This window comes from Archocentrus centrarchus, chromosome 5 (genome assembly GCF_007364275.1).
Source record: "Archocentrus centrarchus isolate MPI-CPG fArcCen1 chromosome 5, fArcCen1, whole genome shotgun sequence".
NCBI classification, from domain to species: domain Eukaryota; kingdom Metazoa; phylum Chordata; class Actinopteri; order Cichliformes; family Cichlidae; genus Archocentrus; species Archocentrus centrarchus.
The window spans coordinates 28,421,547-28,448,302 of NC_044350.1; the positions used below are offsets into that span (position 1 = coordinate 28,421,547).

A 26,756-nucleotide genomic window follows, 5' to 3' on the forward strand; every position below is an offset into this window, starting at 1 on the left:
TAAGTCTGAAACACTATCAGCTTTAAAAGGAAAAAAAAAAAAATTGTGTGCTTTTTCTCTCGCAGTCTATCCACCACCTTTTTTTTAGTTATAATCAGGAAAAAATGGCACTGTAGAAAGATTTTTTTTTTTCTTGTATTGCAACATTCTGTCATATTATTGACAATATAGGACTGTGGCTGCTTTGTATTTACATTTAGATGAACCTGAAATGTACCTTTTCTTGCTCATGTAGTTTCTTCAGCATCCAACAAAAATCAGTGGCTTCATACTGCAAACTTGTCACAGATTTCTGGCTATGTCTTTGTTTTCAGCATAAGCCACCAAAAAGAAAAAAAAAACCACAATAATCTCGGAAACCAAAATATAATTTTATCAAAAAACCGAATCATTTGAAACCAAAACAGAACAAAAAGTGACTCTTTTATTATTTGTAGATGCATTTTTGATATCTTCCTGTTTCACATGGGGGGGGGGGGGGGGGGGGGGGCAATAATACAAACAGGGCATGCTGTTGCAATTTTCATTTAATAACTAACTAACCATGACCATAATAAAGCAAATGGGCTTTGTACCTGCTGTTAATTGTTGCATGATTCTGTTTATACTTAAAATGTACTAAACTGGAGGGCATTAGAGTGAACTGAAACACATGTATTTTATCTTTAAAATTGTTTTTGATTTGTTGAATGAAGAGTGGGGAAAAAATAAAGCACTCACCTGTAAATGTTGCACTCCCCATTAAGTGCAGCATTTATAGTTGTTTCTCCATATTCATTTCTGGCAAAGCACTTTCCATGAAAATGTAATGGGATGTGATTTATTTCTTACTGTAGTGGTAAAAATTGGGCATATACACTCACTAGTCACTTTGTTAGGTGTACCTGTACCTGTTACGTATACCCCGTTAAATGTCTGATCAGTCAATCACATGGCAGCAACTCAATGCATTTAGGCATGGTCTGCACCAATCACTCAAATAACCACTCATTACAACCAAGGTATGCAGAAGAGCATCTGTGAATGTACAAAACATCAGACCTTGAAGCAGATGGGCTACAGCAGCACCACACCAGGTGCTGCAGGAAAAACAGGAAACTCTGGCTACAGTTTGCACAGGCTCACCAAAACTGGACAACAGAAGATTGGAAAAATGTCGCCTGGTCCAGTGAGTCTTGATTTCTGCTTTGACATTCAGATGGTGGGGTCAGAACATGAAAGCATGGATCCATTCTGCCTCGTATCAACAGTTCAGGCTGGTGCTGGGGGATATTTTCTGGCACACTTTGGCCCCTTGGTGCCAAATGAGCATCATTTAAATGTCATGCCTATCCCCTTATGAGCACAGTGTACACATCTTCTGATGGCTGCTTCTAGCAGAATAATGCTACAAAGTTCAAATAATCTCAAACTGGTTTCTTGAACATGACAATGAGTTCACTGTACTCACATGGCTCCCACAGTTTCCAGATCTCAATCCAATAGAGCACCTTTGGGATGTGATGGGACAGAACAGTCAGGTTTAGACAATAAACAGAGTAACTGCATAATGATCCGTATGTTTCAAAGTCTATTTGCAGTGTTAATAAATCAAAAAATGTTTCTCATTGTAGATTTCTGCATCTGTCCATTTATTCACCTGTTCACCTGTGCCCTGTGTTCCTCACCTGTTTCCTTTCTCCCTAATCACCTCCTGTGTGTATTTAAGCCTTCAGTTTTTTTGGCTGTTCCTTGTCATGTCCTCCCTCCTGGAAGTGTGGTTTTTGTTCCAGTTTTCCTGTTTCGACCAGTCAGTTACAGTAGCATTTGTCGATACATTCCTTGCCTCTGGATGTTTTTGGAGAATTTGCAATAAAGCTGTATTTTTCTTTTTTTTAACTTAAGTATTTCTTCAGAGTTCTGCATTTGGGTCCGCTGTCTTCCTCCCACGCTGCCCGTCATGACACATGCAGTGTCTATAGCATGCTGTATCGCAAATGCTCAAGTAAAAAACGTGGAAGCTTCTGTTCTCACCATACTTATGCCCAGAGTCTTCTTTCATTTATATGAGCTCATTAGTCCAGTGACACTATACTTGATAGCTACTTAAACTTTCTGTATTAAATTTAATTAAAATTAATCATCCTGTGGTCTGTCACTTGATGAAGGACCTGCATATTTAACAGTTCTGCATGCTTGGTGCGCTGTTGTGAAGCTATATTTATCAGACAGATGGCTTTTGAAGGGTGTTATGAGTAACTTGATTCTTGTGTAACATTAATTTTGTCTCTCAAAAAGGTGTAAACCTCAAAAGGAACAAGGTAAATATAAACACATAAATAAGTGTTCTTTGAATTTGTCCTGTTTACTTTCTCTTATTAATAGCAATGCATCTATTCAGTTTCTCACATTAATGACAGCATAAGTAACAATATCCTGTATCTCTTTAAAATGCCACTTGTATATTTGTATATTGCAAAGTTTTCACAATTATGCATTTCTAAAAACATGAATAGGACTAATTTGAACTGATATGTAAAGTAAATTAACAGCAACATACAAGGACAACATTTAATGAATTATCCAGTCTAATTGGATTTTGTCCTTGTATGTTCTTGGTCATTTTACTTACCTTATTTTCAACAAATTACTATTCTTGGCTGTCTGTTGTCAGCCAGGTTCAGGTGATTCTTGAGTGTGGGCTTTCTGTTTCGAGATGCAGTAAAGCCTTTACAAAACACTCAGAACAACCTTTTATCACTGCCTTTTTTTAAAAACATGGTTCTTGGCACTGGATTCTTATAAGTTCTCAAAAAACTTTAATTATAGGTATACATTTATGTTTTTGCTCAGAGTTTAACTGAGCCTCTAGTCTGTATTGACTCTAAACTTGGAATGATGGCTAACCCTCTCAAAATATGCTCAAAGAGGTAACACAAGAAAGACTGGACATAGATTATTTTTCATAAAGTTTCATGAACATCAGCAAGTGCCATGCTATGTCAAGGCTTAACCCAGGGCCACAATAGTCTATAGTCACAAATGTCTATCTGCAGAGATGTACAGTACATTTTTATTAATATTCTGTTATATGTCAGTCAGTGACTTGCAGGTTAGATTAAAAATTCATGTCACAATGCTGTTTGAAATATTTATTTACATCAAACCCACACATTTTCATATTGTCATTTTATGACAACAGTAACAGTATCATGTAAATATCTTGACAGCTCATATATTTTCTCATCTTAATTTCATTTGGGGGATTCAATTTATTATTGTCTACAAACAGCTGCAATACCAGTCAAATTGTCTTACATCTAAAAATCAATTAAGACAAAAGTATTTTTTTTATCAGCTTTAGACTAATAGCTTTAAATACTAACTTATTGCTATGCAGTTAAATACTGTATATAGTTTTATACAGTTCTATTTAAATCTGTTATTAATGCTACAGTGTTGAAATCAAAACAAACACAACATGCTGCTGATTTTTTTTACTTAAGCAATATTTGCAGGCCTAAGGCTTTGTTACTTTTAATGTTTTTGGAATTTGTGAATCAAATAAAGAAGGCATCACTAGCATAATTAAAAAAAAAAAAAAAGTATCATTCTACACATGCCAGGGCTCGCTTAACTCCAAACATGGCATGTCAGTTCCCAGCAGCTTGATTTACGCTGGCCTTTTAAAGGAATTCTTCCATCTTCGCTGTGTTCATTTATTCTGTAAAGAAAAATTAAAGCAGTTGTTAGTTTCAGACTTCAAAGATCAGCACTGTATACAGTATGTATATTCAAGAAAAACAGTTAAAAAAAAACAACATTTAAACTACATGTACAGTGCATTTTGCTGAAGAGGACCTATTTCCAGTTTCTAGCTCGGCTCTGCCACGAGAATAAGTTTGCATGAGTCACACTTCCAAAATTATCCTTTTTATTCTGTACTGGGCCTTTATACAAAGTGTTTGAACTCCTGTCCTTTTAAGGCCTCCCTTCCCAGGGTTCACAGTGGACTCATTCCCTTAGCAGTGTAAAGTTCTGACAACAAACTGGTAAGTGTGCCCAAACCTTTGACTGGTACTGTACATTATACTGATATACCTCATAATCATTATGGCAGAATATAAGGAAAAGCATAATACACCTCCAGTAAAGACTTACCTCTGACTGTGAGTTTAGTTGAAGACTCTGCCCGTCCCAAAGAGTTTTCTGCAACAACCTTATACTCTCCGGTGTCTTTAGATCCAACCCTCAATATGAGCAGAGAGCACACTCCACAGGTGTTGGAAATTAAGTAGTTAGTGTTTGTGTTCAGACTGACATTGTCGCGGAGCCATGTTACATGAGGTGTTGGATCCCCCTTTATAGCACAAGTCATATAGCATTCATACCCTTCGGGAGCTGTGTGCATTTTCAGTGAGACAATGAACTTGGGAGGACATTGGAGATTACAGGGCTTTGACTCTGGCATTCTCACAGTGAACTTTTCTGAAAGAAACCAAATATGCATTTCACTAATTAGAATTGCATTCGTCTAACATTAGAAAATGTTTTAACACTGACCTGATGATGGTGCTACAACAATATTATAAGAAATTGAAAGTATACATTAGTCCTATTTATATACTAGAGTTTGTCATAATCATACAACAAACATGGAAACAAAGTTCAAACTCTGGTTGATCTAATATCAATAGCTAAACCATAAAAACAAATACAGATGAACAGATACCTTACAGATAATGTATGCCAGTTGTGTACACTGTATGTATGGCTCCATGACATCAAACTAGCATATGTACTCTTAGACCTTGAAGCCATTAACCATGTACATACCTTTTTTGGCAGGAATCAGCCACTTAGGTGATTCAGAGGGTTTAGAAGAGCCCATATCGTTCTTGGCATAGACTCTGAACTGGTATTCTCGGCCTGGCATTATGTTACATGCTGTGAATCTATTGTTGAAGATTCGATCTCCAATAGTGTTCCATGTTCTTTTGCTTGAATCACGCTTGGTCACCATGTAATGCAGCCTGTCATCACGTTTCTCATCTGGAGATTGTGTCCATGAAATGGTCACTGTGCCAGTCACATTTTCATCCAACTCCACAGGACCTGGTGGCTTGGGCTCATCTAGAGTTAAAATGATTTTTTTTTTTTTTTATTTGTCTTTTGTCTACAGCATATGGAATGGAAGTTTCATAGTAAGTGCAAGATTATACCAAACACACCTGTTACTCTAATTTCAATGCTGAATGTTTCTTGGCCAACAACGTTCTTGACAATGATTGTATAGATTCCAGTATCTGAGCGCTCAGCAGAAGGAATGAGAAGCTGGGATGTACCCTCTGCATTGCTGATGGTCACTTTTTTAGACACTGGTACTCCATCTTTCAGCCAGATTACCTCTGGCCAAGGGGAAGCCTTCAAAGAATATGAAGATGGAATTTTATTAGTTTGCAAGAAGATAAAATGAGATTTCTATATATTTGTTGCCATTAACTATTACCTCAAAGTTAATGTTGAATCGTGCTGAATTTCCTGCTCTCACCACCATGAAACTCTTTATTTTGGCATCAGTAAATCGTGGCCTCACTAGACAAACAGCAGAATCAAATGTAGTCATTTATCATTTTTAAAAACTGAAATAAAAACACGAGGATCCAGCAAAACTACAAAAATATCTTTGGTGTATAGTACTATATATTTTACAGTGCAGAGATATTGATTGGGTGGTCCAATTAAAGTTACAAAAGTTAGGAAATAAAAGATTTGTTTATGGGTACACTCAAAATGTTCATAGATACATTTCACTGTGCATTGTACTGTGTATAACTGTGCATGTGACAAATAAACACTATCTTAATCTTAGATGGAAACATGTAAACAGCAAAAAACATACCTGATTTTTAAGTTAGTCTGCCTGTGCAACAATACATTGCTCCCAGCTGTACTGACAGAGTGCATTTGGACCACTGATCTGGTTCTGACCACATAATAGTGTGCATTTGCATTCTGAACCTCTTCCACTGTGTGATTCTTTTACTTGAATTTCATTTTGGGAAAAAGTTGCAGGGAGGCAAATCTAGCCAGTAGAGTTTGGCGGTGAATGATGAATACGTTAGTGAGGGTAGGATTTGCACTCTTTAGCCCATTACAGTAAAACTTGCTTTTGACAGTCCCTTCCTCAGGGATGAATTCATAGTGCACAACCCCAAAAATGTGGAAGAAAACTGCACGCATGCTCTTGGTCGCACTCCTGATTGATGTACCTTCTTCTGGCCTAAAAACTAGTGGCTTTTCCATGGAAGGCTGCTGTCTGGTGTTCTGTGTGTCTTAGCTGGAAACCTAGTACTTGTCACCAGTAATGAAACTCAAGTTAAAGGTAGGAATAGTGTGACAGAGAAGATGATGTCTACACTCTGAACATGATGAAACTGCAAATGCACACCTACAGCAGTCTGAAGGAAATGTTTGTGGAGCACTTAAAATGTAGTAGGAGCATTGGAAGCACTGGTTGCATTGATGCTCAAGGAAACTACCTTACCATAGGTAGCTGCAAAATTTTTACTTTGGTATCCCTTTTTTTTTTTTTTTTTTTTTAATACAGTTTTTTTCATGTGTGCAGTTGCCAAACATTTTGATTGCAACTTTTATGCTGGTTATTAGTTTTCTGGCTATGTATAATTCTGGTATTTACTAGTAACTGCAGCTAAATTCTTAACTTGAGTCATATGTTACTTAGTGGAAACAAAACAAACAATGAATGTTCTGTAATCACAAGATAAAATATGACATTTTTGCACAAATCATTTTAAAGATAATTTTCTCACCAGGAGGGGGCATAGAGATATGGTAGTTATCCAGTTCCTGTGGCTCTCCATTGCCTCCTTCATTGGTAGCGATAACTCTTACCCAGTACATAGCCATTGACTTCATGCCTTTCACTGTATAGGAATTCATGGTTATTGCGTTCAGATTACAGCGATCCCATTCTGTGTTTTCTGCAAGCCTGATCTCGACAAAATATCCCTTTGCTTCATCTGCAACCCCCTCAATGTCCTTGGGTTTTGTCCAAGACAAGGAGATGGTTGTGTAGGTGGAATCTGTCACTTTGAAGTCACTGACTTTACCAGGAGGCTCTGTAAAATATGATTCAGAGACGGTCATTATTTTGTACACAGTGCTAAATACAGTCTAAAAATGGCAGCAGTATCAGTATCCACCTACTTTTAGGGTCTCTGGCAAACACGAATTCTGAGGGTGAACTGAATTCACCGGCTCCAGAGTTATTGATTGCAGACACACGGAATTCATACTCCATGCCCTCAACCACGTCTTTCACAGCAAACTCTTTTGCTGTATAGAAAAAATTTGAATTGCAGCAGTAAATCATTAAGACATCACTGTTGTGCTGTCAAGCTATTATAACATAAACAAACAGAAACTCTGTGTGAGTAAGTAACCTCTGATCATCTCATGGGGTGGATTGACAGGGCCCCATAGGTTGCTGCCCTTCTTGCGTTTCTCAAGGTTGTATCCCAGAATACTGGTTCCTCCAGTGTCAGCAGGAGGAGCCCATGAGAGAGTGATACAGTCTTTGAAGGCACTGACAACCCTGGGTGCTGATGGAGGTCCAGGGTATGCTGTATACACAAAAGAATGAGATTTGTGCTTTTTTTTTTTATTATTTGTCTAAAAAGGTTTGTAAATAGGATTTTATTTGCTTTTGAGGAATTTACCTTGAGAATGATACAAAAGCTCAATTCAAATCACAACTTTGCTAAATTAGAAACATTAGTGGGCAGTTGAAATTAAAAGAAAATCCTGTATTCTCTTCAGTTATTGAGCCAGTTTAAATTAAAATTCTTATAATACTAGGAGGTACAGCAGCAAAATGTACCCAGTCATTCTCTAGAAATGTTGTTAATGACTTGTGCATGACTTTTTGTTCTCAGAGTTCTGTTTTTAATTCTACAAAGACTTATTGAATAGGGGAAAATGAAAAGCATTTGCTAGCTAGTAGCGAGGTCATTAGATTTATTGCCATAAAAATAAGTTTGCAAAGTTTATTTAAAAGAAGTATTTAATTATCTCGTTCCTATTTTTGTGGAGCTTGTCATACAATTAGAAGAGTCACTTATCTTAATGATGAACCACAGCTTAAAAAGAAATCAAGTACCCCATTTTTTTTCAATATTTTATTATTACCTTATTTTTCTGTAAGACTTAGCTTTTAATGTTGATGACCAGGACTTCAGTGACTACAGTGGTATTTTAACAAGACACCAGTTTAATAATTTTGATCTTAGTTCACCTTTTGTACCAGCTTGAATGTCTTCTGTTTCCATCAGCTCACTGATGCCCATTTCAGTCTCCACTCTGAGGCGATAGCAGTACCTTCTGCCATGGTCTACATCCGTGTCCCTGTATTTGGCCTCAGGTCCAATTGGCCCCACCTTCTTCCAGGTGTTACGGCCAATTTGTTGTCGTTCAAGGATATAGTTTAATATCTTGCAGCCACCACTATCTTTTGGGGGTCTCCACTTAATTTCAATTGCAGAGGCGGTGGCTTCAACAATCTCCAGAGGTCCCATTGGAGGAGTGGGTTTATCTATTTGAAAACAAAGTATCACACAGAATATTAAGTGCATTAAATGCCTAATTAACACATTTATTTCACATTTATTTATGCTAAAATTTGTTTGATATATATGAAATGTACATACCCAGTACAAGAAGCTGGCTTAAGGCCTCAACAGTGCCAAACTCATTTTTGAGTTTGATCTTGATTTCACCACTATCTTTGCGCTGCAGCTTCAATAGAAGCAGACGGCTAGACCCCTCTGAATGCTCTATCTTGATGTTGCCTTCCTCTGAAAGCTCTTCACCCTCACGGTACCACTGAATTTTAATAGGTTCCCGTCCAATGAAAGGCAAGTTGAATGTAGCTTTGTGTCCTTTTTTCACAGTGACAGGCGTTTTAAATGCTTCCAGTTCTTCAGCATTAAATCGTGGCGGATCTAGAATGAGTAATAAAAGACACAAACACACATTTCAAGCACTGCTATGCTTTCTAGTTATGTAGTACTAGTTATTGTGCACTATTCTTAAAAATTAATTTTCATCATGACCTGAAGGCACTCTTTAATGAATGATGCAAACCCTGTGAGCAAGGAAATGGTTATTGCAAGGCTGTTGTTTGTACCTTCAACAACAATGTCAGCTTCTGTCTTCCGCCCGTCTGCTTCAAATTTATATTTTCCTGCAAATTCCTCTGTGACTTTATGAATTTTCAGCCTGTGGAAAGTTCCATCCTTTGAAATAGTTATACCCTCAGATGATTTAATCTGGAATAAATTTTAAAAAAGCACATTACTGCAAAACAGCAAACACAAATAAAGTAACATCTGTAGCTAGAAATGTGATATATGTAATCTTTGAATGGACCACTCAAAGTTCTTTAGGCTACAAACCTACATCTGACCATACATTCATACGGTTCTTAATGCTATAATAATATCTCCCTCTAATCCATGGCCAATTTAGAATCACCAATTAACTTAACATGCATGTATTTGAACGGTGGGATGAAGCCAGAGTACCCAGAAGAAACCCATGCAGGCGTGGGGCTTTATTGCTGCACAAACATCTAAGCCTATGTGCAAAATATTGAACACATTTAAGACCACGGGCTTACCTCTTCTCCATCTTTGTACCATATTCCCACACAGTCTTCTCTGCTCACTTTACATTCCAGCTCTGCTGCTTCTCCAATAATGGCTTTGCAGTCAGAAAGCCCAGCATGAAAGTGAACTCCTGGGTCTGAAGATTTATCCAACATCAAGTTAGTAATTATAAATAACTCACAGCTTAACATCACTTTAACTGTAAATTTACAATTGTAGAGATTTGAAGATCTTCATCCATGTATACAAGAATGCATTTGTGCACATACTTACCTCACTTTTGAAAAATCAACAGTTTGCGTCTTGTTTCTAGAATATTGTTGGTAGGTATTTTATTTTTTACTCATAAAAAAATACCTTTTTTATGATGAAAAATGTCAGATTTGTAGAGACTGTTTAATCCAAGTTGGTAGGGGATGAAAGAAGAGTGCATTTTTTTATTTTACACTTCATGAAGATGTCTTTCTTCTTTAATGCGCAGCTTATATGGCATCAGTCTTCATCAGTTCACGCCAGATCTTGGCACAGGCTAAGAATGTTTTCACAGAGTCATTCATTTGCCTGTGTTCTCTTAATTAGTCTTGGAGAAAGAAAGATTTACTTTTAAGATATAGTATGTCCCACTTGGGATTGGCCTTGGCCTTCTTGGTCATTGAAAGAGTATATCATTTTGGCTGTCTGGTGTAAATTCAGTCTTAAGTGAAATGTGAAAATGACAGTCATCCTCCAAGGTCAGTCAAACGTATCGTCCGTCTTCCAGTTACGTAAGAGTGCAACTACACAAAGTATTTCAGTTATAGGTGAATGTGATCAGTTCTACAGTTGCTTATTGAAGTAATTATCTCCAAAGCACTGATTCATCCTGAATTAATATTTAAAGAGAAAAGCAAGAATGTTAACACAGATGCACACAGAGCACGGATGCATCAAAGCATCACACATGCGCGCACACACAAGCATAGCCTTTAAATACATAAAAGACACAGGTAGACATAAATAAACACGAAATTGTCTGCAGCTATTCAACCTGTAGGTCAAATAAATATATACAGTAAGCAGTGCTGTACTTTTAATCTAAAAAAAATATGACTATAGTATGTTCTTGTTAATTTCATTGTGCTGGGAACATAGGGAAAATTAAGAGTGCATCCTATACACAAAAACATGAGCACATCAGATTTGACTGACATTTCCTCAGTGCAAGCTCAAGGTTAAAGCCACTCTTGTTGATCTGTGATCATTCTAAGAGGTCATTTATCCAATTAGACATGATACGTCCTCCTCTTCTCAATGGTCACACACTTCTGTTAACCCCCAAGCCACTGGAAAAGTCATCAGCTCATCATATGACTTTCACTAAGAGTGCTTCCCATGCAGCAGTTAAAGCAATGCCTGTAATCTTACCACTAACTGTCTCCTCGAACAGTCAGCCTTGCTGTGCACAGCCTGAATGTTTGCCAGCCGCTGTTGGTTCCCACTGTGTGCGTGTGCACCCTCACCATTTTCAGGAGATTCATCACTGCTTGCTGATGATCCGGTGCCATTATCACCATTGGTGTCACTTGCGTCTGTTTTTTTGCTTTGCAGTTTTAAGGGATATCATCATAAATACCATCAATCCAATGTTTCACATTTGCTGTTGGATATGCCTTACAAATAACATTGATAATATTAGTAATAATAAAGAAATATTTGCATAGAGAATGAAAACAAACAGCAAGAACAGCATTAACAAACATGAACTTAAAAGCGTTACAACAGAATGGTGGAAAAGGTGATATCTAACATGGATCATGCAGGTATTACTTGGTATATGTGATAAATAAATAAATAATACAACCAGAGGCAATAATATAAAAGTAAATATAATTTTAAAGGTGCTGATCTGTTGGGGTTTTTTTTGTTTATTTGTTTTTTGTTTTTAATGTGTAAAAGCTTTTGGGATTTGTTTTGTAAAACTACCATAAAATATGTTAATCACATTTTCCATTTACCTTTTACATAGAAAACTTAAAATGATTCAAACACACTACAAACATGAAAGCACACATAGTACATATAAAACACAAATATAGACAAAAGAGAATGTAAAATGTAAAAAGACATACATGGTAGTTTCCAAGACAAGACAGGAAAACAAAGAAAAGCAACATTTCTGTTCTAATTTATTAACTATTCATTAGCAGGTAGCTAGCAAGTTAGTACAATCTTTTGAACCTGCATATAACCTAATGATGACTCTACTCTGTGTAATCAGTTTGATATGATATTGATAATATCCAAAGAAAATATACAAATGTTCAATTGCTATTAATATTTACAGTGTAAATTTAAAGAAACAAAAAAGCCAAGATTTCTCTATGAATGATTTGTATTGTACTATACAACCTAATAGGCTTAAAGGAAAATAAAAACCAAAGTTCAGAAGGTCTTTTTTCATTAAGTATTGCTACATGTAGTACAGCATTGATAGCTTACCTATTACTGTATCTGGAACAAGTGGACCAGCTCTCACACGCTTCCTGCGCTTCCCTCCTTTACCTCCTCCTTTTCCTCCTTCTCCTCCTTCTCCTTCTTCTCCTCCTTCTCCTCTTTCTCCCTCTCCTCCCTCTCCTTCATATCCTTCTCCCTCTCCCTCAAAGTCTTCATCAGAATATTCAGATGAATCATATTCATCTTCTTCCTCAAAATCTTCTCCTTCACTGCCACCGACTCCTGCTCCAGCTCCGCCTTTAGCTCCACCTTTCCTCATGGCTGCTTCCTGTCCGCCGGCACTGGCACCACCATCAACCGCAATGCCTGCACCCCCTGCACCTCCTACACCAGCAGCACCAATACCACTGGCACTACCAGCACCTCCAATCCCATCTGCAACTGCAGCAGCACCACCTGCACCGCCAGCGCCACTGACACCAATACCACCGGCGCCAGCAGCACCACCGGCGCCAGCAGCACCACCAGCACCGCTGGCACCAACAATACCAACAGCTCCGCCCGCACCATCGGCACCTCCAGCACCACTTGTCCCATCCGCAGCAGAAGCACCCTGTGCACCAGCACCTCCAATGCCGCCTTCAGCGGAGGCTGTCCCACTTGCTCCTTTTTTCTTACTTTTCCTCAGAGCTCCATCCTTGCCAGCTGCTGCCCTTTTTGCTCTTGCAGCAGCCTTAGCCTTAGCTCTGGCCTCAGCAGCGGCCTTTTTAGCTGCTTCTTCGTCCTTTTGGGTTGCTGCTCCAGCAGCCTCTTTCTCTGCTTGGGCTTTCTTGGCAAGTTCCAATTTTTCTTCTAATTCTTTCTGATATTTTTCTTGCTGTTCCTTAGCTATTCTCATCAGCTCTTCTTCGTTGCCACCTCCAGCCATGGTTGTTTTGCGACCTGCCTTCTTGCCCTTACTGGCCGGATCTTTGTCAGCTATGGAAGACATGTCAAGTGTATTTGTAATTTTCAGCTAATTTATAAAATTTTGGATTTAGCAGTTTTTAAATGTTAGGGTAGAATAATTGGAATTCTGTGTAATTAAAAAAATAAGGATTCAAAAAGAAATACAAAACATATACATATAATTTTCTCACCTTCAACTATAAGCCAGGCATTGCAAGATTTGATTCCTGCCACAGCAGCATAGATGCCGGCATCCAAAGGCATACAGTCTCGCACAATCAGTTTGTGGATAAGCTTATCTTCAGATACAATAATTTCATGTTTTTCACCATTTGACAACAGAGCGCTTTTGCCATACCACTTGATCTCAGTCATTGGTGCAGTTAGGACACATTGAAAGAGGGCATCCTCTCGTTCCTCTGCCTTGACCTCTTGTATTTTGACAGCAAAGTCAACTTGAGGAACTGAAAATTTTTTAAAAACACACAAATGAGTCAGAGACAAACTATTAAAATGCACTCAGTCCATTTTCTAAACTGCTTATGTTGCTCATGAACGATTAGAGCTGGCCATCTCAGTGACTGAATTGCATGATTAAATTTCAATCAAAAGTAGAAAAGACTTTTACAACTACATTGTTTAAGTAAACATAAAAGAAGCTGAAATTTCTTAAACCTTATCTCATCTTAATACTTGATTAAACACAGACCTTTAAAATCAGTGGAGAATACGTTGACACCCTCAACATCCACTGAATAGAGCCCGGCATCTTCTGTGCCTAGCCTTTTAATTGTGAATATGTATTTTTTGCCAACTTGTTTCAAACTGTGTTTCAGCTCTTCACCCTCTTCTTTGGAAAATGGAACCATGACACCATCCTGCAGAATTTAAAGACATGTTAATATTTTGATAATAGATTTAAAAAGAAGGAAGAAAACAGAGGGGTAAATGTAACAATTAATTTATTACCTTGTACAGGTAAATTTTGCTGCTAGGATCCTTGAGGTCCATATCCAACTCAATTGTTGCATAATCATCTTCTTTGACCTCAATAGGCTTTAAACTGCTGATTTGTGTGATAAACTATGACAAAGGTGAAGGTGAAAATAATGATCAGGTGACTGCATAAACCACAGCAAATATAAAGAAAACAAAACAGACCTGAGTGAATAAAAACAGTTTTCTTGGAGACACTTGTAAATAAATAAAACAAAGCCAGTTTGCTGTACCTCTGCAATCTCCTCTTCTCGTTCTTTTTTCATTTCATTAAGTTTCTTCAGCATGCCTCGGAAGTCTGTGATACCATATTCAGTACAGATCCGCTCATAGTCTTTCTTGTCTGCACTGAGAAGAATTTCCCAAACCTTCTCCTCTGGCTCCATTGGCTTTTCCTCACGTGTTCCATCCGGATTACTGTATTGACAGGCAGCATTAAGGTCCACACACCAGTATATTTTAGCTGAAACAGTGCACTCATGTTGTCAGAGATTCGCTGTAGGATTCATAGCCATAAAGAATACAAAAAGTAAGAATTCAATAAAAGTTCAAAATCTACAAAATAACTCACCGTTTTTTTAGTTGTTTTCTGAAGTCTACTGTTTCTGGGGAGCCATAAAGAAAACCACTCAAAACACAGTTCTGTCATTGAATATATAAAAAACATATAATAGGGGGAAAACAAAAACAATATAATGTCTTTGTAAGTTGCTGAACTCTCAATTAGTGTATTCATTATTGTGGTGCATATTGCCGCTGTGCAACATGAACAACAATCCCAGAATCCTTCAGGGTTCAGGATGTTCCCTTAATTTCTCACTCATCTCTGTCAGTTTTGTCTTTGACAGTAGGATCGAATTAACTGTACCCCTTTTAACTTTGATAGAAAGTTCATTGATTAAAGTGTAAGGTGTGTTTATGGGTAATTGAGGAGAGTGTCCAGTTGTATTTGATTGCCTATTTGATCCCTTTTACCAAAGGAAGCTGTAGTAACTAACTCACAACATAGCCTTGTAACAGCAGGTTTCTGGTGCCTGAGGTTAATATTTTTCAATTACTTTAAAATAAGAGCCACTGATGTGTTAAGTGTCAGTGCACAGTGACCCTGTGCTGATGTGACCGATGCACCATGACAGGCAGATTTTTTCCAAATAATTACAATCATTGAATAAAATGTCAGCTTGCAATAAAAATATATTGGCAAGTGTTGTAGTAAATATGGGTAGATTTGAAGAAAACCCATCAGCCTCCATTTATTTCATCTTAGAGCTGGTTGCCCAGTTCCCCAAATGTCTTATAAAAATCTAGAGATGTAGTTTTAATTGCATTTCATTTAATTACATTCCTTGTTTGCTTGTCATGCTTATGGACTCTTACCTTCTCCTTGTGCCTTTTGGAGTTCCTTGGTTTTAGAAAATCCAACTGCGAATAATCAAACAAAATTATTTATTCATTAAGTTTTGCTTAATTCATCATAAACATACCAATCCCTCAGTGAGGATAATGCATCTGATAAAAAAAAGTATTTCAGAGAATATTAAGAATCCTACCTTCAATAACATTCAAAACAACAGTGCAAATAGCTCTTCCATATTCATTTGTTGCATAACACTTGTAGGTGTCAGCATCCTCTGGAGAGACTTTAGGAAACTAATGAAATGCAGATTTAATGGCATTTTTTATTATGTTTAAAAGCATATTAAGTTTTGTTACTTATCGCCATCATTTGGTGCTTGTAAGTGCTATTGTGAAGCTTACCTCAAGGGTGTGTTCTTCAGTTGCCTCATCATATTTTTGCATGCATACAGCAGGGTGAAAAAGTATTTCTCCGTTTGCTCTGCTCCATGTTACAGTAGGGGTTGGGGTTCCCACTACTTTGGCTTTAAAGAATGCAAATTTACCTATAATAGAACCAGTTGAGGATTACATTATTGACAACTCACTATGTTTTAATGACTGTAAATATTGCAGATATACAGGACATTTTCATTCATTAACTACATCAAGAAATTCTAGAATGATAAGAGGCCTGTCATAATTTGTAATTTCAGTTCATTTAAGCTGCAGCACTTTAACCCTTGGGCCACCATTACAAATACATAAGTTCCATTTGAGCACTGCCACCACATGACTATAATATTACATGACTGACTGTGATTGAGTGTTCTCCAATCTCATTGTACATCCTGTATATTGACAATAAAGGCATTCTATTCTATTCTATTCTGAGTTTACTGAAATGATAGGTTTGACACTAATTCTGCACTGCTGCAAACATGCAGAAACATTGTGTGAAAAACTAACTGCCTTTATTGCTTTCATAGAAAGTAGCAGCAAGTATAATATAGTATAGTATAATAGTATAGATTGTATAGTTAGTATAGTTTGTTAGTTTGTATTGTTAGTATTGTTTGTTTAATCTTTATTTAATTTTATTTAATTTTTATTTATTTATTTTACCTCCATTGTCTGGATTCTATTTATTATGCGTATTAAGCTGCTGGATGAACTAATTTCCTTCGGGATCAATAGAGTATCTATTTATCTCGCACACATTTTTTTAGGATTGTATTGTGTATTGTGAAGCCCTTGAGTACTTCGATTGAAGACATGAGACTTACCCTCTTGAATAGTCAGAGCAATGGGTTTACGGGTGAAATCTGGAGTTGTCATTCCCTCTGGAAGCTCCTCCATAAACTGTGTTATCATGACACCAGGCACCTTTGACTTCTTCTTGATACCTGATTAAATCAAGGCATATAAATAATTAAGTAAGCCTGATATTTCTAGGGGGACCAGGTAAATACAAATGCATGTGATGCAGAGTGAGGAGATGTTATGGCACCATCAGATACATTTAATTTTACAGTCATTTAAAATATATATATAAAAAATAATGTCAGATGTCTGCTAAAGCACCTCTATAAGTCTATAAACATCATCACATTTTAATGGGAAAAAAATGCATGTTTAAAGAACGGTTAAGATTATATTCAGATACAAATTTAAAAACCCAGACAACCAGGAAACAGGTCAGTGTCAATTTCAAACACAGTCACATTCAAACATATGAGTCAAGTGTATCCGACAAAAGTGCGTATTCTGATGTGAAAATGCCACATTACATGATCAAATTTTAACCACTGCATGAAAATAGTTTCCTAAAGCAAATGAATAATACTCTTCCATGTAGTTCAGTTGGAAATTAAATATTACTCTGTCAGCTGGGATCATTTGATTTTGCCGAAGGTTTGTTGAACTTGCTCTCACAGTTTGTCGAATTCCCATTGCTTTTTAAGTAGGTTAAAGACCCTTTGCAACATAACTAGCATAGAGAATAACAGGTGGGTGAACAGTCATAAACTTTAACTTACAATGACTGTGTAATTGATGTATCCAATTGGGTGTTTTAAGTAACTTTCTAAAAGAAGAGAGAATTTCCTGAAGTAAGTTAATTGAACCAGCCTATGGGCTTGTGAAATTGTTCTAGTGAGTGCTTAATCATGATATTAGCATGTGCTATAGGTAACTATATTTGTGTGAATTAAAAGCCCAGTAAGGTCATAGACAGAGCTATTATAATAATAAATTATATATAATAATTAAAGTATTTTTGATATAAACATCAGTGCTTACGTCTTGGATAATGTGAGTGGAATCTCTGAGTTAATTAGAATATGGGTCAAGTGATACTTATGGTTAAAAGTTGTTTCTTTTCAATCTAGCTAGAAATGTATTGTGTCATAGTTTTACTTAAAAAAACACACACGCACACACACTTTTGTAATTCACTAAAATATAAATTGCAGCAAATTTGGAAGATTCTAGTTTTATTATACTATGCACAGTTCAGTCAAAATTTGTGGGTACCAAAACAGGTAAAACCGGACACAAAGGTCCAGTTCAGCTCATGTGTTTTGGTTTTTAAAATGTGTGTCAACAAAATCAGACAGTGATGTACATCTTAGTTAGTACTGCTCAAGTATTGATATGAACTGACCCTGAGCAATGTCGAAGAGTTCATCACTGAATGCTGATCACAAGGATAAAGCTGACCCAGGGATCCCTGGTCTTTAATTATTTTCACCTTGCATGAAAGACCTGTAACAGGCAGAATATTAGCTACAGAATATTTATAAAAAAATATATGAGAGCAGAGTGCCCCAGCATTTTGCAGTCTGAAGCAGGAGGTAAATTGCTTGTGGTGCGAGTTACTGAGCAGTATGTATGTATGGTTTGCGTGCTGCACAGCGGTGATAACATTACACTGGTTTTGTTGCTGTTAACAAGCTGAATGTTGAAACGGTGGAATTTTGAGAATGATGCTGATAATTAAAAGAACATGCACATGGAAATATGGATCAGCCTTTAAAAATAAGTGATTAGAATGGCGTGTAAGCAAGGCATCAATGTCATAGGTCAGTTTGCAGAAAATATTGGAAATTTGAGATAATAAACTATAATCTAATTATATAATAAAATATAATTAGTATAAATTTGGTGTAAATTTATTCATAAGGCTCATTCTGTCATTCTGAAGCAGGTTTAACAAGACTTATGTGCTTGATTAAACAGTGTTAAATATGTATTTTATATCTGAGTTACCTTAGATCTGCATTTCCCATCTCTACATCCCCAATGTCTTACTTTTCAGGCTTACATGGCTGTCATCACTGAAAAGTTGAAAAGACTGCGCCTGCCTTATGTATAATATAGTTGCACTGGAAGTATCCCTTTTGTTCTTTAAGCTGTCTGCCAAACACAATTACTACAGAAGATTTCTTTTACTTTTCTTTGTTTTTGCATGTGAATCACTTTTAACAAACCCCTCTATGAAATTAATTAGTTACTCATATTTAGTGGCCAACTGCACCATCTGCATTTAGTATCTTTGTCACTTAGTGTTGGCTAAAAAGCTGCAAAACAAAGTCAGAAATTATATTCCACTAACTTTTTTTTTTTTTTATAAAAACCATCTCTAAAACCTATTGAGTAGTTATACCCTGCACGCTTCCACCCTGCAGTTTAATGTGGTGTTTATCTTCTTGTTTATGCCTTTCTCCTTTTACCTTGTTTCATTTTTCTAGGTTTTTAAATTAATATTTTCCCCTTTTTTGTGTCTTTGTGTCCCATTGAGCTCTTATTGTATGAATGATGCTGAGGCAAGCCAAGTGCACTTGGCTTGCCTCAGCAAATAAATAAATGAACAAAAGGATGAATGATATGAATGAAGAGTCCATTCAGGTAGCCTTTCAAAACCTGCTTACTCTCCAGTATGTTCTTCCTATTTCTGGGAGATGATTTTATTCTTGACAGTGCAGTTTCAGCCTTTTGCACGGTTAGACTGGCAGGACTCAATAATATCGGTCCTGTTCCATTTGTAGATAAGAAACTAATGCTGGACTCTTTTTGTTTGGTACTGTCTCGCTGTAGTTAGAGCACATTTTACAAAGTAAGATCACTATTATTAACCCTAACTAATAATTTTTTTTTTTTTTAAACTGGAAACACTAACTCTAACCTCAGAAATAATACTGGTTCATACTAAGATTTCTGGCATACTAAAAGATTTCATGTACTTTTTTACTGTTCTAAATACTGTTAGAATTTAATTTTGGTTCTGATTAGCTGTTCTGTTACCAAAAACTGAGTGTCTTAGGATTCAGGGTTAGACGTGAGGTCTGTAACAGGCCAGTAAACTACAGTACAGTAGTCACAGTGTATAACTTTGTGTATAATTTGCAGCAAAAATCTGTTTGTTTTTTTTTTTTCTTTCCCCACTTTAGCTATGTGGTTGCTATCTCAGACTGTGTGCTGAATAAGTACACTATATGCACAAAAGTCCTGGGCCACCTACGCATTACACCTACTGGAGCTGTTCGGCCATTGGAACCCATGCCATGAAGCTCCTGGTGCACAGTTTTTGTGCTGATGCTAACACCAGAGGAAGTCTGTAACTCTGCAGTTACTGAGTCAGTGTAGCGTTGGCGACTTTTATGCACTATGCACCTCAGCGCTCGGCTCTCCCACTCTGTAGCTTTTCATGGTCTGCCCTACATAGCTGAGTTGAAGAAATTACATGAATTTGTGTGTGTAGTACCACACACAAATTCAGGGAGCCCTTTGTAAAGGTGGACTGCATGGTTAGGTGCTCAATTTTATACACCTGTGGGATTGAAAACATTGAAATTCAAAGATGGATTAAAAGATGTGGCCCAATACTATTGTCCATAGGGAATAGGATATCAAAAGTATTGATAGTAGTCATTCCGGTTGACAATTCAAATTTTTTTTTGACAGCAAATGGTTGCATTTGAGCAGGAATACAAAACTCAAACTATTCAAGGGAATAAGAAAAATACTCAGATATAATTTACTGGTATTTATACCAAATGCGCCCTGATTTACAAGTCAGTTATGTTTAAGCTTGCTGGTTTCTGCATTTTTTAAGGGGGCACTAGGGTGGAAGATTAAGATCAAGTCACGTAAGAGTAAATTCACTTATTTAGACTGAACTGTGCCAGCACTACTCTCTGCTACTCTTCTGCATTTGAATATATGTTTAAAAGTGGCATTTTTCATTAAATTGCAATCAACCGCAGTGCCCTCTAGCAACCGCCTGCAGGTAGTATTCACATGGAGAGGTTTGAAAATGTCACAATATAATGCAGCTGTTGTGACACTGAAAGTCATATCATCCATTCTGGATGACACCTTTCAATGAGTGATGATCATATCATACATGCAACTCACCCATTATGAAATCATGCACTTAGAAAGGTGAATTGTTCAGGTGATATGATTTTCTTTTTTTTTCTCTTTTTGTTTTGCTCGCATACCTTTGTCGTCTGGGTGAACTCCCTCAGAACCGCCGACTTAACACGCAATGTGACAATGGGAGAGGGAATAGGACAGGTAAATATTAATCCTGACAAAAGCACCATGGTGGTTTGGAACTTCGACAGGATTATTGACACATAATAAACATAAAACACCACAATATACAGTATATACCCAGGAATGGGAAGCACAAACACACACAGACTTGAGCAGACCAGAATATTCAGACAAATAGCAAATCACAGATTATTAGTCACAGACAAAAAAAAATAATACAGTGTTAGCAATGTGTCGTTACAGCAAGCATGTAAATGCTGTGCTGTACGACTGCTCATTAGACATAGCTTCACACGCATTTGCTCATGGTAGACATCTCAGGATGATTCCTGTGCAGTGCTTGAGAGAAATTATGTACAAATAGAAAAGCAATTTGTAGAAAAATCATTTCAAATAACCCTTCATTTTATCTTCTATGAAACAGAGACACAATTTCATTTTCAGTTTTTATCTTCATTTGTGGCAGCTTCAAGTGTGTGGGGAATTACTCTTCTATGATCTTCTTTTGATCATCCTTGTTGCCATCAGCTGCATGCCAATATTGCATTTCCTGATGAATCTTGAGTCGTATTGTTTGTCTTTGGTCATGAAGAGATCTTTTTTAAACATATTTTTGTTCTGTGATAAGAGCTTGTTTGCATCTTCTCTTGTGACAACAGTGATGCCTCTGATCATTTCTTTGATCGACTTCTTCATTCCAATACAGAAGCTAGCAATTGAAAAACTCATTGCAGATTCTCTTCTTAGACAGAGGAAAAAAAAACATTGAATAAAGCATGTGTTTTCTTGTTGGCAGACAAAACATGCCTTCACTGGCAAGGTTTTTGACAAAAGTCAGAGTTCTAGCCAGAAAAAAAATCACAGGCTGGCGTGATCGTACAATGGGGCGGCAAACGTACCAGTGCTAATGGCCGCTTGGCTAGCTAACTGTTGCAATAACTGCTGAGATCCTCAGCCTGGCGTGACGGCACCTCAGCAAGGCGCAGCACCAGGCGATCAACCGCTGGCTTGAACCCTGGTAGTGCAGGGATCTTATATTGACTTCTTCCACTTAAGAATCTTTTTGTTTAAGTTCCACATGGTTTCAAAATAGACTTTTATATTTAGACAAGACTACTGTTTCACGTGGCAGCTCTGTTTGTTACTTTGTTGCTTTCTTGTCTCGAGGGTTGGTGTTACTTGAATGCAATGTCACACGACTCTTTTGTTTGTGTAAAGTTTTGTTGTATATTGTAGGTAAAATGGATCCAGTTTTTCTGTGTTACTGCAATAAGAGAAACTATGGGGGAAGGGGGGGGGGGGGGGGGGGGGGCAAAGCTGCAATACCAACCTTTGACTGCCTTCTGTACTTACCCGCCTGCCCAGTGGCAGTTTGATCGGTCACCTTTGACTTCTTCCACATCTTGGTTTGTTCTTGAGCTCTGCTGATTCAGAAGGCTCTGCAGCAAAAGAAAGAATATGAAATCTTTAACACATATATGTGGGACTCAAATTGAAGTCCTTACTTTATGCCTCAGAGTTTGAGTTTGTTGGTCTTTTAACTCTGGGATTATTACCTCTGCCATGTAGGTTATGTTTTTGTAGCATTAGTGTGCATGTGTGCGTGCACCATTCTGTCTGTAAATATGATAGCTCGAAAAGTTTTGAATGAACTCTGATAAAACTTTGTAGGGGTGTAGAGTGGGGTCATGCTAACAATCCATTAAAATTTGGCTTGCATCCACCGAGGTCTTCAAGGTCAACTTAATGATTTATTGGTAAAAAATGAACAAAAAACCTCGTAATATAGGAACTATGATGCGTATTATCAACATATAGAAAGTACCCTATAAAGATATAAAATATCATGTCATATTAAACCTCTGACTTCTCCATCAAGGTCAGTAGGTTGATCTAAAGGTCAAAGTGATAAAACTGATATATGGAGCTATTTAAAATTTACTGACATTGTTTGTATTGACAGCATACATGCAAAGGGACTGATATATGGGGATTCTAAATATCACATTACGTTAGACCTCTGACCTCCTCTTCAAGGTCAAATGAGGTCAAATTTTCATAAAATGTATTTTATTACTGCCTTTGTTTGTAATTGGAACATTTAGAAAATGATACTGCTATATGGGGATTCTGAATATCACATTATAGTTTGCATCCAAATATCCTGTCACAGACCTTTATCTATTACCCACTCCTACATGTTTGTATAATCAAAGTAAAAATCTGTAATGCTACCCTCGCTACAAACTTCTTAAAGTACTTTAAGAAAGAACAAAGAAGACAAAATGAATATATAAAAAAATACTTCTATTCCCTTAAAAGTAAATACTGCCCAGAAAGTGAGCTGCCTTGGTGGAGGTTTGCACTCTTTGAATGCTTCTTGTTTTTGCTGTTCTGTTTTTGAAACTATAAGCAGATGCCATTTAAAGGTTTTCATAGAGTAATGTAATGCTTTTGAAGGAAATTCAGCAGATACTGGCACAGTGCACTTACTCGAACCAGTGCAGTATGAGGCAGCAGCCAGTGTCATTTACAGTGAACATCAGATTTAACATGGGATTATTCTGTGTATCAGGATTCCTTTGCAGACATGTTAATTATGCAAGGAGTTTAAGCCTCATATAAACATGGTAAAAATTTAGACTTAGATTGAAAATACTGCACACTGCATTCAGCAACAATTCTGTGGCCTCCCAGTTAATGACCATAATTTACAGGTCAGTTTGAAATTTATAAATGACTACAAACATTTTCAAAATGTTTTAATGTAATTTATTGAATGGTTGGTTGATTGATTGATAGATAATGAATTCTTCCTGGTTTTCTGTTCTTTGTGCTATTCCGGACTAAGTCAGTAAGAGGATTAATTCTTTGTGGAGGCTGTGTCACCTATTGCAGGAACTCTTGTTGTCTTATTGCTGAAAATATGTATTTATGACTATGTCATGCTGCAAAATGAATTGAGGACTCTATCTGTGTGTGTGTGTGTGTCTGTCTAAATATACGACGAGCTGTTTCATAGAACTATATTTAGTAAGATTTCTTGAGCAGCAAGGGTTTTACTGGTTCAGAAATAAACCACAGTTGGTGGTACAACCCCATTTAAAAAAAACACAAAAAAACCCCCACAAAAAACAAGTTGTGTGTCGTTGTGTCGAGAGAGAGAGAGTTTGGATGTCAGATATACAGTATACACAATTTGGATGTCAGATAATCTCCACATGAACATCTCCACAAATAAGTGTTTTATTTTTAGTGCTCTAGCACATGCTCTAGCATATGTTTTAAAAGGTTCTGGGCTCCAGCAGTGATCTTGGCACTTGGTCCGTCCTCAGAATTCATATGCACAACACACATGGTAAAGCCAAAACAGCATGCAAAAGGAGACGTCTTGGCAGAAGGTTCTTTTAATTAAAAGGCAATGCTCTCGTCTTCTCTTCCACTGAATAGCTGTCGCTGTCTTAGCTCTTATCATTTACTGTTCGGCTGTGGCTTGCATCTGTTTTATGAATTTTGACTTGTGGGGGAGGGGATATTCTAGACATTTTTTGTTGTTGTTGTTGTCAATACATCCAGAATAAATCTGTCTTAGTCACTGTCCCTGACATTCACAGATTTGTGCTGCAGGCTGCATTTCAATAAATGCTCTTGCTTAAAAAATAAATAAAAAAAATAAACAAACAAAAAAAACACGCTTCATAAAATCATTACATATAACCAGTATGTAGGCAGGTTGGCTGTCACTGCAGGCAAGATAAGTCACCAAGACTGAAATTAGAGATGGGTTATCTGAAGTGCTGGACCGCTGCTGCAGAAATGTACTGGTTGTTGCTGTCCCATGTTTTCCCTGTACACGTCACTGTTATTCATATATATTTTATTATTATGTTCTTCAATTTAATTAAAAGGGAGAAATAGCACTGATATAAATATGATGAATGATTTTTTTCTTATGTATAAAGTCTGTTTATTTCTTTTCTTTGCAATACTGAAACCTTTAATTACATGACCTGTTCCTATGGTAACAACATGAAATGCAGTATTAAAACCTATAGAAACTTATAGAGAACATGCTTGAGAAACAGCAGACAACTAGATTACACCTAATACGTGGTACATGTGACACCTACTGCAGATGACTGCACCGCTGACTACATATTCTGGAAATGGCATCTGGTAGCTTCTCAAATGTCCCTCACTGCATTTGTCTACATGCCGCTGATTACAGCTGAGCGCACAAGATGCACAGCTGAAGTCACTTTCTAACACAAAACTGGGCCTGATGACAATGTCTTTTAGTGTCAAATGAGTGTTAATGGTGCTATTGGAGCTTCCCAGTGGGTTTGTTTACACGTCCAGTTGATAAATGTGCCATTCAAAACATGAAATAAATACTTAGCCTATATGTAATGTGTATGTTGTGATCAGTCTGTTATTATTTTCCTCTGGGCTTTCTGTTAGAACTGCTAACTGCACTGAATACAGCAGCTTTTCACTCTTTGAACACAAGAGAGATGTACTGTATCTGGAGGAAGATTGGTACATTATGAACTACAGCCCTGTGAATTCATTTAATGTAAAAAGAAAACCTGTTCTCTGCCAAAATACAACCCACTCCCTCCATGCAGCTTCTTGAATCTCAGGTCACATATTGATTTGATACCTTCTTCTAAAGTTAGTTATCTCCCCACAACCTCGCAGCTCTGACCATACTGCTATGATCCAGCTTCCCAGATTTAAAGCTGTGAAATTTAAACTGAGAAGCCTGCATGTCCTGCTGAAATGATTTCATGCAGCAACACCAAATCTGTGTCCTCTGTGTAATTAAATCCTGTACAATGTTTAATGTATAAATAAATCATTAATATTTTAACAAACCCTGCATGTACTGTAATTTTAGCAACTGAAATAGATAGCACATAAGTAACATTAGTGTACTTTTAGATTTCAAGCTCAGTCTTTGGATAGGGAGATAGGGACATCTCTTCATGCTACATGCATTCATAGTTTAGCTTTTGTATTGCAACTTTATGCACCTGTTCACAAAGTACTGACATGTTTCTGATACAAACAGCAATGGCAGACTTTGCATTTATGCAGATTGTGCTCCCAGCTGCAGACTTACAAAAAATTTTGGCTTATATAATCCATTTCTCCATTTTCTTATCCAGCCTTCATTTTTAAGGGCCACCTACCTGCTCTCAGTCCTCTGTGCTCTCAGCTCTCTTCCCTTTCAGACAGCAGTCTGGTCACACTCTGCCTTCTCCTAATTTTTTCAGTGTAATAGATCCTTCCAGCAGTGTGCAAGTCTGTGCTCAATGCTCCACTACTGCCCAGACCCAGTGACTGCCAAAAGCTGTTTAGGCTTTTTTTTTGTATTTATGGTGACCCCAAAGACATCGGAGGTTGAGTGGGTGGTGAAGTGGGTGTGGGGGTGAACAGGCTAAATTCCTATTAAAGAAAGATTTGTTGTCAAAATCCAGATGTTTCTTTGTTTAGAAGCCTAACAAAAAAATGGTTCAGGGCTACATCAGTGTTTCCAGCCTGGGTGCTATGCAGTAAACACTGATGTAATATAATAATATCAAAACTGGACATTTTCAGTGCAGATAATGTCTTGCGGTGTAGTGCATTTATAACTTCCATCCATCTTTCCATCCCTCCATTCTCTTCCGCTTATCCTTTTCAGGGTCGCAGGGGGGCTGGAGCCTATCCCAGCTGTCATAGGGCGAGAGGCAGGGTACGACTTCATAACCTAATTTTGACATTCATCAGAAGCAATCCATTTTTGACACTGACATTTTTGTCCATTTG

General features: G+C 37.2%; 1 protein-coding gene across 1 annotated transcript; it reads right to left on the reverse strand.

Moving 5' to 3' along the window:
- Positions 1-3,159: 3,159 nt before the first annotated feature.
- Positions 3,160-26,276, reverse strand: LOC115780399 (immunoglobulin-like and fibronectin type III domain-containing protein 1). The gene is made up of 23 exons (XM_030729567.1): positions 26,138-26,276; positions 22,296-22,381; positions 16,667-16,786; positions 15,804-15,946; positions 15,596-15,695; positions 15,423-15,467; positions 14,617-14,650; positions 14,279-14,462; positions 14,019-14,132; positions 13,759-13,927; positions 13,241-13,513; positions 9,680-9,804; positions 9,188-9,329; positions 8,709-9,002; positions 8,297-8,593; positions 7,446-7,625; positions 7,210-7,338; positions 6,813-7,121; positions 5,489-5,574; positions 5,211-5,403; positions 4,816-5,112; positions 4,141-4,467; positions 3,160-3,703 (listed from the first exon to the last, which is right to left on the reverse strand). The coding sequence occupies exons 2-23, from the start codon at positions 22,342-22,344 to the stop codon at positions 3,699-3,701; spliced, it is 3,615 nt and encodes a 1,204-aa protein (XP_030585427.1). The 5' UTR covers positions 22,345-22,381; positions 26,138-26,276; the 3' UTR covers positions 3,160-3,698.
- Between the last annotated feature and the right edge of the window lie 480 nt (positions 26,277-26,756).